This window comes from Hipposideros armiger, unplaced genomic scaffold (assembly GCF_001890085.2).
Source record: "Hipposideros armiger isolate ML-2016 unplaced genomic scaffold, ASM189008v1 scaffold_907, whole genome shotgun sequence".
Classification (NCBI taxonomy): Eukaryota; Metazoa; Chordata; class Mammalia; order Chiroptera; family Hipposideridae; genus Hipposideros; species Hipposideros armiger.
This window is the reverse complement of record NW_017732257.1, coordinates 607,696-620,814: the sequence shown is the minus strand read 5'-3', so window position 1 is coordinate 620,814 and position 13,119 is coordinate 607,696. Positions and strand designations below refer to the sequence as shown.

The 13,119-nt window shown below is 39.5% G+C and overlaps 1 protein-coding gene across 4 annotated transcripts in view; it reads right to left on the bottom strand.

The window, feature by feature from the left end:
- The window catches only part of RNF144B (ring finger protein 144B), a 177,147-nt gene that overhangs the window by 33,460 nt on the left and 130,568 nt on the right, over positions 1-13,119 (bottom strand). For all 4 annotated transcript variants that reach the window (XM_019630394.1, XM_019630393.1, XM_019630395.1 and 1 more), the window contains one exon: positions 2,355-2,459. In XM_019630394.1, the coding sequence (XP_019485939.1) occupies positions 2,355-2,459 (105 nt within the window). The remainder of the gene's footprint in view (positions 1-2,354; positions 2,460-13,119) is intronic.

Here is a 13,119-nt window from a genome sequence, read left to right as displayed (position 1 = left end):
TCTATACTAAGAAAAGCAGAAAAATGAAGCTCTGTTCTAGAGGACTATGAGACAGACAGTGGCCTTTCTTCACTCACGTGTCTGAACACATTTGCCCTAACATTTGATATCCAAAGTGTCAGAGGCTAATGGTCACCACTCATGTAAAGGTCTAGAACAACACCATGCAATTGAACTTCCTGCCATGATGAAAGTGTCCTATTCTGGGCTGTCCAATCTGGAAGCCACATGCAGCTACTTGCACACTTGAAATGTGATTAGTGCAACCAAAAAAATGCGTTTTTTATTTTATTTCATTTTAATTAATATCATTGTAAATAGCTACACATAGTTAGTGGCTACCGGATCAAACACCACATGTCTAGAATGCAGGACTGATTAGCTTCAAAGGCTTGTGAAGCTTCTTATATTTATTAGCTTTTGCATACATGAATTAAGATTTCATCCAAGACACAGCTCTTGCTGCCTGCTCCATCTCACACCTTTCACTTTTACAATTATCTGACTCCTTATCAGCTCAATGTGTCTCTGCTTGATCCAAAGTGCCAGGAGGATAGCACTAGCCTGTCTTATTCAGCTCTCTGTCCTGGCCTGGAACAGGGCCCCGCAGACTGTAGACACTTGCTCACTGATCAGACATGAGAGAAGCAAGTCAAAAAGGAAGCATCGTTCTTGGAAGGATTAAGCATAGAAAGTTGTTCCTGCATACTTAAGCCTCATTTTAGAAGCCATTTCTGGGTTGCATAGATCAATAGGATTCTTGGTAGCTAACCCAATCTTTCCCCATTTTAATTCCCTTCTACCCATTACTCACACAAAAGTAAGCAATATTGCTCACCATAGGCTTTATATATCCAATATTACATTTTTATCAAAAAATCCATTATTTCATGATTTTCCTAAAATGAATCACTTCTAAACCATTATGTATTCCTTTGATTCTTCCCCCCCACAAAAAAAACACCAGGCTCATTTGTATCACTTAGCTGACATTCTATAGGCCAAACACAGCATACCCAGAGGCAGGTTGGTTAGAAATGGTCTATAATATCTGGCTGTTTTCCTTACAAAGCAAAAAGTATATATGTAAAAGCAGATATATTTCTAAAAACAAAGCATGTATATATTATACACACACAGGCACATACACACACACGTACATACATATGCACACATATATATCTCTACACACACGCACATTATTGAGCTTCTAATTGTCAAGTCCTGTATCACACTCTTAAAGCCATATAATTATGGTGGTCAGAAAAAATAGTATTAAAATTCTAGCTCTTCTACTCTTTTAGATAAGCACTTTTGGGAAAATTACTCAGTTTTACAAGTTTATTGAAAGGATTAGATACTATACTGTCTATGAAAGCAACTGGAAGAGGGCCTGACATACAGCAGGTATGCTGTGTTTGCTGAATGAAGAACTTATTTCATCTGTTTCTTGGAACCTCTTTGAGAGGCTTACAGACCCCCTAAGAATGGACAAGAGTCGGTTATCTTCTGATTTAAAGTGAGCAGTATCTAAAGATTAAAAGCAGAATTAAGGGCAAGCTACTGACTGGGAATTGAAGAAACAAAGGAAAGAGATATATCACGGTCTTATGAAAATGGAAGAACTCAATCAAAAAAGACATTTCTGATGCCTGATAAAGATTAAATAAAAGGCCTTTCTCTGCTCTTTGGAAATAGTTCAACTCAGGCTACCTTTGTAGAATCAAATATGTAGTTTATTGCCATAACTATGGCTAAACTGTCATCTGTTTATCTTTGGAATATTAAAGATCACAAGACCGCTCACTATTCAGCCTCAAAACCTTCCATTTGGTAAATTTGATTTCTACACCTTTGCCTATTCTAGAGCTTCTTCAACATTCAGATAGAATTTATTGGGTTGTCAGAAAAGTCATGACATATTTTGTCTATGTTTTTCAAAGGTCATTTATTTATATAAAGAACATAGATCAATCAATGATATATTGCAGATTTTGTTCAAGAACCTTTTGCCATCTTTCAGTGAGCTTCATAACCCCTGTTCATAGAAGGACCTGTCTATTTGCGAAAAACTGAACAAGGTGCTGATTTACAGCCTCATCTGAATTGAATGTTATACCATGCCAGGTATGTAACTATAAAGTACTCCTTTAAGAAGTTAACCTCTGTCTTTTAATATAAAGTACTCCTTTAAGAAGTTAACCTCTGTCTTTTGCTATAAAGTACTCCTTTAAGAAATTAACCTCTGTCTTTTGTTTCTAGACTCCCTGGGAGGGAAATACTTCAGAGTCAAGATCCTAGGAAACAATATCAACAGGAAAGAGGGGAAGGTCTTGGAACTTGTCCATTCATACCTCAGCTTCCTGCAGCATACCATGGTTGAGGCACACCATGTCAGGGCAAGTGATGGGAGACCCACATCCTTCCCGGATTGCCAGCTGCATGTACTGTTTCAGGCACTAGAAGTTAAGAAGAAAAAAAGACAATTACCCATCACATTACAGTAGCACAAAGGTTACAAAACTACCACTGGCTTGTCTTCTTTACTGGGCAGTCCTGGGGCTCTTGCACTAGGGAAATATAAGTTATCACAAGTGTGAATCCTGAGAGCCATCACTTTGGAAAGAATGCAGAGACAGGCAATTAGTTATATGTGACTTCATCCTAAGAATACTCAGTTTATTCAAGGCAATAAGTCAAATTCCTGTATGCTCACACATTTTATCCACCATAGATTGGGAAAAGGGGAAACACTCTTTTACATTAATGGCTAAAGCCTTCTTTTTACTTTTTTTTTTAAACTTATGTGACTAAGGGGCCGGCCGAGTGGCTCAGTTGGTTAAGAGCTCACTCAAGGGTTTGAGCTCTGAGCAACAGCGGTTCGAGTCCAGCCCCAGCTGAGCTGCTGCTGAGCTGCCAACAGGTGGCAGGATGGCTCAGCTTAAAAAACAATAATAAAAATAAAAAATAAACTTATGTGACTATTCAATTTCATTTTTATCTAGTGGTCCTCTCCCTCAAAGTTTGCCCCAAAGTAGAACTGTGACCCTCATGTTGAGCCAGCCAAAGAAAATCAAAACAAGATTAAGGCACTGACTTATCCAGGAAAACCCTTAACAGCAAATATACCAGGGAAAGATAATCTCAAAGACAATTTGGGAGAATGAGACCTTCCCAAAATTATGGGCCTTGGTGGATGCTATGATGAGGAGGTTTGAGTGGAACCTGAGGAAAGAAAAGATTAGATAGGAAAAAGGAAGCCTGGAGAGAAGAGGAAGAACACCAAGGACAAACCTGATCCACTCATTGCCTGTGGCACCTGGATCTTGGGCAGCGTGTGGAGGTATGAGTCAGACTGAGAAAGTTGGAGAAGAACCGATATGATGGAGACCTCTAACACCTCCCTTCTCCCTCTCAACCCATCTCCACATGCCCATAGGAAGCTGAACGCTGTACTTCCAGAAGATAAAACTCTTAAGAAATCCAAAATGTGGCTTCTCAATTTCTCCTAATTTTCTCCTAATTGGTCAGTTCTTTTCTATATGCATGATGAAAAATATCAAACTCAAATGTTTCAGGAGGACACCCCCAAAATACATCAACTAGTCAATGAATTAATGACTCTCACAAAGTGATCATTATTTATAATTGGGTTCAGATCTTTAAAATTTATACATTTATGTATCAACCTGCTACACTAAAAGAATTGCCAATGCACCAGCCTTTTATAAAACCTTAACTACTAAATAAATTCTATGGTCAGAATACTGATGACATAATTGTGAAATCTATTCTTTTCATTGACCATCTTTATTCATTTTCCCCATCTGAAAATAAAACTAATATCACAATTGTATTATTTCAAGAAAACTAATCATGTATTTATCTGATTGAAATTACTATTATAATACACTAATAAATCAATGACTAGGGCAAACCATTTAAACCAGATTTGTATTTCTTCAAGTACATAATAATTCCCTTCTCCAAGGAGCCCATTTTTTTTTCCGATGATGTTCATCAAGAAAAGAAAAAAGAAAAACTAGAAAATAACCTAAATATCCAAAATGAACATGTAAATAAATTATGCTAAATCCATGCAATGGAATGAAGAACCATGAAAAATATTTTCAAATGATGTTTAAAGACATGAGAAAATGCTCATGATTTAGTATGAATTGGGGAATAAAAGACACCTGGAAACAGGGGTCTTAAGTCACTCTTCCCCTACAATTGACTGCAATATAGATACTGTATTTTAACTTTCACTTTCTTGTTCAAGACAAGAGTGAACAATCGCTTTTGCTGGGAGTTACTGTGCCAAACATGGTCTTTGGTTCTAAGGAGAGTGGTAAATAGGAGAGAGCAACAGCAAGGGAAATGGGGAAGAACTTCAATGGTCAGGCAAACCTCAAGAGAAGCAACAGAGGTGGCTCACACAAAGGAGTGCCACATCAAGGGACAAATGAATACACGATGGGAAGGCTTGTCCACCCCACTCTGCTCCTGAGGACCTCTCAGCCTTCCATCTGCCACACAGAGTCCAAGGTTACTGCCTTGATCACCCCAGCTGCTACTTGAAATTTAAGTAGAAAGGCTCTGAAAATGTATGGTCTCTGGATTCAAGGGGAAGGTATCCAAAGAAAACCAAGTGAACAATGCTATGACGTCAGTCAAATCCTAGTATCTGGCTGGCTCTAACCCAGGCACCCCTCTGTCAGGTGACAATGGTAAAATTATGTAAACTATGACCCAGGCTTGCTTACCTTAATTTTTAAAATGGGGACAATAATACCTGTCATGGTTACCTCACAGGGTTTAAAACATTAACACACACAAACACAGACCTGAAATTTTATATATGCATGCCCTTTGAAAATCTGCCAGTTGCAGAATATTTGCTCATATTTCTACTCCACTTCATCTGGTGGTCTTAGACTTTCTATCAAAATCTTTGAGGGGAAATGTTAATCCTCTGACCTTCTCAGATTATCCTTTTTCCACTCCCTGCAGGGGATCAGTTAAGCCACTTATGGTAGAGAAGTTCCATAGACAGAACAAATATTTGTAAGAGAACATCCCACACACCTCTTTTCAGGCCTCTCCTTAGAACTGTTTGGCTCTACAGAAAAAGCTTAGGGTTAAGTAGGAACTAATATGACTATATGAGTCTTTATAGGCAAAAAAAAAAAAAATCATTTCCACTTACATTGCAAATTTGTAAAGTTGAAACTTAAGCTTTCCCAAGAGTTTATATTGGATGTTCTATTTACTAATGTCATGTTCGTAGGTACACTGTAACCACAATACATGAACCCAATGAATGTTTAAGCTTCCCACAAGTGCTCTCCTGGCCACAATATTACATGAGCCATGATTTTAGGAGAGAAGTTAGAGCTGTATACACCAACTACAGGGTGTAAGTATATATAACCTATATACCCTTGTTTTAAATTCTAAGAAACACTTGTTCAAGAAAGAGATTTGTCAGTGCAGGCACATGACACTCCATCACTAGGGACCTGCATTTCTATTCAAAGGCAAAGAGGGAAAACAAACAGCTCTAGTTATTCCTTGAATTGTCCAGTACCTTAGGTTCATTATATGTCTTCATTTAGCTTTCACAAAAAAAAGTAACCTTGAACTCTCCCTCTCTTCTTCAAAACCTCTGGCTAAAGCACAAAAAAAACAAACACATTCACATGAATCCCCATGCATGTTATACGAACCAAACGTAAGTAAATGGTTAACAATTCTAGCAGAAACTGGAATCCAGCTTGTAAACAAAGACAGAGAAACACAGAAAGAGAAAAAAGAAAACAACCATCATTTAGTCACATTGGGAAAAAATTACATTCCAATAAACAATAGCATTAAACAGATGTCTAAATATGCAATTTCCGTAACAGCTAACAAGTTTTAAGGGAAATGTTTCAAATAGAACATTTCAATAATCCTGATGACCAAACAAAGAAAAAAACAATTTTTCTTTTGAATGGTCAACATTTCACTTAATTAGTTTGGTAGAACACAGAAATATTATTTGGCCACGCTGTGTCATGTATAATAACGACTGTTCCTTAAAAATCATTCCACAGCCCTCAAGGGTTCAAATGGGATCTAACCAAGGATTTAACCATCAAACACCTGGCGAACCAGATGACTTGTATTGTCTCTTCCAACCCTGAGAACCTATGAATTATGCACAATGGACCATTCCCAGAAAGAGGTTTCTCTTAGACACGTCAGGGGTGTTATTTTCCAATGTACCAAAGAGTATTCTTCATAGGTGTTTTCATCTATTAGGTGGACAAGGCAAAAAGGGCTACAACATTTAGACAAAGCTCCTACAGCTCCAACGAAGAACAATATACAAATGTGTATATATATACAATACATATATTTACAATATAGTTACTCTTTCTCTGTCACTAAATAGAACATGTCTTAAAATTTTTTTCTAAGGAAAAAAAGTCATTACAATGAATAGTCAGTGGAACTGAAGCCTAACAATTAAGTTTCAAGTACAAGCTCTAAAGTTTCCTCGGCATCTTGGGCAAGTCATTAACCTCTCTAGCTACAGCACTCTCAATTATAAAATGGGACAATACCACATGTCTAGCATACTCTCAGGGCAATGGAGTCTTTAATGAGGGTAAAGTCATGAAAATACAATGAAAAATAAAAAGAGATACGCAAACATGAAGTACAGTTGGAAAATGGATAGACAGGCAACGGACATGAAAATCCCCAAACAGATGTGACCCCTGGGGATTAGTCTCATGACAGTGGGAAGGGGAGGGTAAGAGGAGAATAGGTATTATTGGGAGGAAAGAAGTAATGGGTTCTATTAGCTGAAAGTTTAAAATGGTCCCCAGGCTCTTAGATGCTTCTGGATGCAGGTTCTGGGGTTCTGAGGTCGAAGAAGGACTGGTAGCCCACTTGGCTTGAAGCTGAGTTGGTGAAGTATTGACCTTGGGTTCCTCATCCCTAACTCAGCCATGGGTAGAAAGGAAGGTGATGAGGGGGAAAGTACCTAAAGGCCAAACCCTAGACAGGCCTTGAGTTTAAAAGTTTGCTTTTGATCATTCCTGGTACAATGCAGGACACCAAAATGAATACTTAATAAAAATGTAGACTAACTCATCTCTGCCTCAGCACACAATTACAGCTCAAGAGTGTTTTAAATAACATCTTCCATTGAGGCCAATATTCTGCTCACTCCAGTTCAGACTATGATTTCTATACATGGTCCTTTGTTGGATGCTGCTAAGTTCAATTATTAGTAAACTCAAGATGGTATATCTCTCCCAATTCAAAAGATTTTTAACACACCAAAAGCATCCTGGTTTGGAAATGTATAATGGTTTGAAAAATTCAAATAAATCGGTAATCTATAGCTAGGCAGTGAGTGGCAGTAAGTTAGTTTCCTAGTATGGCATGATTCTGAAACTTTTTTAAAAAGAACCCTTTCAGAAACCTTGGCTTTCACAATATGATATTACCAGTGATGGGGATGACCTTCATACCCCTCTAACCACATAGGACATGAGAGGACTGATAGCAAAACTTGGCACCAGATGATTTAAAAAAAGCCTCAAATCAAACAACAAGCCATAAGCGCAGTTAAAAAGAGATGTTAGTTTCACAGTTCTCATCCTTAAGTGGCTCTTATTCGAGAAAGACTTCCTTGCCTTGTCCCCAGGTCTGGCACAATGCCCAGCCCGTCTGCTCTCACAGCACCATGGCACCCAGCTAGCACAGTACTTTTCAAACTGGGTGCAAAGGTGTATTCTTGGGAGCCCCGGAGCTCTTCATGGCAAGGTTTTTATCCATTTTATGTTTATTTAATAATATTAACAAAAGCATACTTTGGACCATCTCAGGGCATACTCCATTTCCACTGAATTTTAATGCTCACATTTGTGTTTGTGATGCAGTTCTGCTTTGACAGGTAGGAATGCTTTCATTGTCACAGGCAGGTGAAAAAAACTATGACAGTATCTGGGCCCAGTGGAAACTGTAGAAGTCAAGATTTTTAGTGATTCCAACACAGAAAAGTGGCTAGATCACTGAATTACCTCTTGTTCATTGGAACATGCCAAGCATAGAGACTAAGTGTAAAAACTGATTTTTGTGGAAACTACACATCATCCATCACATCAACATTAACTTAAATTTTGTTGGTCTACAATTTTAGTTATTCAGCTTATACATGTTCTCATTTAAGAGATATAAGTTTACATATGCTTGTGCCTTGGGTTATGTTTATATAAGTTTAAGTGAGACTATAATAAAAGTAATTTTAAAATAGTTCAGTATTGGGGTTCCAATTATTTTCTTTCCCCAAAGAAAACCCTATAAATCCATCGAAAGGACTAGAACACTGTGATTCTCGATGGCAGTGGGGCTGGTGGTATGGCATCTTCCTTTGAGGATTTATCAGAACAGCAGACTATCCCAAAAGAATTTTATAAACTATACAACCACACTCCCTCCCCAAATTCTCCAGACGACTCGGCTCTTCCTCCCTACTTTCCAGTATTCTCATCATCAACTTAGGTTAACAACAGAGGTTAACAATTGAAGTACCAGGTATGTCGTACACAACAACAGTGCAGCGATGATCACCCTGCATTGCAGGTGACTATGTACTAGGTTGTCTCACCAATAGTCTAGGAGTTGCTTCAGGGTCTGGATGATATCTTATTCCTTTTCACACCCCTTAGAAACGTCTATCACAGGATCTGGCACTTGGTAGACACTCAGACGTCTATCGGAGCTGGAAGCCTGAATCTACCACTTATGAGTTTGGTGGAAAACTCCTTCAGCTCCAATCACTGAAACATAGAAACCAACCCCACTGGCATCCTTCCTCTCTTCTTCCTTCCTTTGACAAAAAACAGCCAACTCTGCCTTCCAGGGCCAATTCCACTATTTTCTAGTTCCCCCTGCCTCCTGCCTTATCTATTTTCTTCCTTATGTCTTGAATTTTTCCCCATCTATTGGGTCTTCCTTCAGCAGTTAAACATGTCCAAAAATGTCCTAATTGAAGAAAAATAATAATAAAACAGCCAAGAAAAACAGCCCTCCCTTACTCCTTTTCCTGGCTAGCTACTTCCTTCTTCATTCTTCTCTTCACCATCAAATATTTGAAAGAGTTGCCTGCCCTCACTTCTCTCACTCCTTCACCCAACGCCATCACAGCTCCTCCAGTATCACTTAACAAGTGGCTGTCAACAGTTGCTGGTGATCTCCATGTGTCACTGAATCCAATACACATTTTGTTCCTCCCTGATCTCTCAGCCACACAAGACACACTTAACCACTCCCACTTTTTTGAAATTTTCTCTTCCCTTGCCTTTAGAATTCTACACTTCTCTGATTTTCATTCTTCCTCTCTGGCCATTCCTTCTCAAACTCTCACATTTTTCCCTACTCAGTTCTTAAATGCTGAAATTGCATGATGGGATATAAACTCTCTTCTCTCTTTACACTTCGTTTTTGGTCACCTCATTAACTAAACATACCAATTGTTCCAACTGCCTACTTGCTCTCAGGTCCATTCCCCGCTCCCCTACTCTGCTCTGTAATGCAGAGAATCTATTTCCCAGGTTCCAGAGAGACTTGGCCAATGGAAGGTATTATGGAAAGAATGGAGGTTGGGAGGTGGGAGTGAGCCAGGGCACCCCACCCCCCAACTCTTCCCCATCTCAGCAAATAGAACCAAGTACCCAGCTGCTTAGCCAAAAAAACACCATCATCCTTGATTCCTCTTTTCCTTAAACTCCACAACTAAAACATGCCCCAAATCTAACTACTTCTTACCACTCCCACTGCAATTCAAGTCAACATCACTTCTTTCAAGGACTCCTGCAATCACTTTCTCACTGGTTGCTTCACTTCCACTCCATACAGCAGCCAGGATGCTCTTTGTACATCTTTAAAATATATAAACCATACTTTATTCTCCTGCCCAAACCCTCCAATGAATGTGCATCTCATTTAGACTGCCTCTCAAACTTTTTACTGTGTCTCACAAGGTCCTAAGAGTTTGGACTACGAGCTACTGCTATGAGCTCATTTCCACCACATTACCCCTGTGGACGGAAAAAAGGGCCATATACCAAACCTGACAAACTCAGGGGAGGCCTGCAAGGCAGGCCCTACAAACAAAGACTGAAATTAACCACATAGGATGATCTGAACATAAAAATTCCTAACTAAAAGCGGGTCATGGCAGATAGTCACATCCTTGGCCTGTAGCTTCCTTGACCAAGGTCAATCTTTACCTTAAGTGAGCCTGTCTATTGTCTCTTTTGCACCTAAGATAACATGCCCTTGAAATGTCAGAGTAATTCCCTTTTCTGGACCCCCCCAGGGCACAACCCACCATACAGGAGCAAGAAACTACAAAATCCCTCATTGTTGCTCTTGTCCCATGATTACCGTCTCTATGTGCTGTAAAAAGTGAACTATTACCTATCCTGTACCACCTATGTGAAAGAAGTACCTGTCTCTCCAATTTACTTTTATCCAATCCCAGAGATTTCCCTGCTTTGCATTCTCCCACCCCCTTAATCTACCACCAATGGATTTCATGTAACCCTCCTCCTTTGATTCTAATGTATAAAATAAGTTGCAAATCTGCCATTTTCTGGATCATTTTCTCAATCCGTTGAGATTTTTCTTCCTGGCAATTGTCATCAGTTTGGCTCAAATAAAGTCTTATAAGTTTTCTCTTAGGCTGGATACTTTTTCGTCAACACCACCTTCCTCAAGGAATACTAGCCTTCAACACTATTTCTTTGCTCCTGTTGGAAGGCCTTTCTTTATGCCATTTCCTCTCCCTGGAATGCTCTTCAGCCAGACTACTCATCTCTCTTCATTCAAGGCTCTGCTCTATGTTACCTCCTCTCATAGGGCTTCCCTGGCTAAAAGGCCAACCTTCTCTGTCAGGCCTCCTTCCCTGGCTTTATTTTTCTCCATAGCACTTACCACTACCTCATTACTTGTGTAGTGTCTGTGGCCCCACTGGAAAGTCAACTGGAAGAACAGAGACTTTGCCTTGTTCTCTGATGGACCCCAGAAAACGATGTAGAAGGTTCTACATAACGTATTATAGCATGACTTAATAAATCCCCAAGTCCTATCAATCCCTTCCCTAAATACTGATGAGGACTCTTCACCTCCCTCTCTTCTGCCATGACTCCAGGCCATCTGCCAGTAACTCTCACCTGAGCTTCTGCCTTAGACCATTCATTGGCCTTCCTGTATGTGTATTTGCCTTCATACTGCAGGCAAAAGGAAATTTTTAAAAATCTAAGTGCCCCCTTCTCTCACCTGCTTAAAACTCTTCCATGATTGTAAGCACTCTTTATTTCTCCTTTGTAGTATTCAGTTGTCGGAAAAGTCATGACATATTTTTTTCTAAGTTTTTCCTTGCAAAAATGCGTCATGACTTTTCTGACAATCCAATACTTATAATGAGGATTCAAAAATTTGGTGTATATAATTATGTGCCCCCCCCCAAATTTCATTCTGTCCACTCATTCCACCTCTCAACATTACCAGAAATTTCAACTTGTAGATTTCTTTGATTAAAACCTCATCTCTGGAATGTTCCTGTCACCATTCACAAGTAATTATGGCAGGAAGACATTAATACAGGTTAGTCAGATAGGCCAGTTCCCTAGCAGAGAGCAGCGCCCAGAAGAAAAGAGTGTAAGACAAATATGTTTTTATGGACAAGAAACAATAAAAACTATGGGACACCATTGGGAAGGGCAGCTGTGAAACTGTGATTTATAATTAGAAATACACATTTGGTCTTTGTCCCCATTTTCAGCATGAAGCTTCTAAAACCCTTGGAATTTCCTAAGTGGTGAGAGATATAAAGGTGTCTTTTGTGATGTTAATGAAATGACATTTAAAATGTCCCAGGTCACCAGATGGAGGCTGGTTGCCAGGGGAACCAACCCTGTCATTAAAAGGTTGTAATTTTCAATCTCACCCCTCAACCTCCAGAGAGGGAACAGGAGCTGGGAGTTGAAGGAAGGGATCGCTCTTGCCCAACGATTTAATCAGTCATGCCTATATAATAAAACCTCCCAAAAAACCCAAAGGGACGCAGCTCAGAGAGCTTCCTGGTTGGTGAACGTGTGGAGGTTTGAGGAGATTGTGTGCCTGAAGCAGGCAGGGAAGCTCATACCCCTTCCCTATTCCTTGCCCTATGCATCTCTTCTATCTGGCTGTTCATGAGTTATATGCTGTGGATGAAACAAGGGGCCGCATGTTAAACCAGACAAGCTCAAGGGACCAAAAATCATCACATAGGATGGTATAAACATAAAATTTCTTACTAAAAACAGGTCATGGCCAGTAGTCACATCCTTGGCCTGTAGCTTCCTTGACAAAGGTCAATCTTTACTTTCAGTGAGTCTGTCTATTGTCTTTTTGCATCTAGGATAACATCCCCTTGGAAAGTCAGTAATCCCTTTTTCAGCACCAGAGCAGGAAACTGTAGAATCCCTCATTGTTGTTCTTGTCCCATGATTACCATCTCTATGTGTTGTAAAAAGTGAGCTATTAACTATCCTGCACCCACCTGTGTAAAAGAAGTACCTGTCTCCCCAATTTACTTTCATCCAATTCCAGAGAGTTCCCCGGCTTTGTTTTCTCCCACCCCCTTAATCTATCACCAGTAGATTTCATGTAACCCTCCTTTGATTCTATGTATAAAATAAATTGCAAACTGTCATTTTGCAGAGCATTTTGTCAATCCATTGAGGTTTTGCTTCCCAGCAACTGTCATCAGTTTGGCTCAAATGAAGTCTTACTTCATGAACTCTTGTGAAGTTTTCTCTTAGGCTGGATGTTTTTTCATCAACAATACTTTTATAATAAACCAGTAATCTATTATGTAAAATGTTTCTCTGAGTTCCGTGAACTGCTCTAACAAATTAATCGAACCCAAGAAGGGGGTTTGGGGGACTCTGATTTATAGCCAATTGGTCAGAAGCACAGGTACAAACCTCAGCTTATGACTAGCATTGGAAGTGGGGAGCAAGCAGAGTCTTGTAGGACTGAACCCTTAACCTGTGGAATCTGATGCTATCT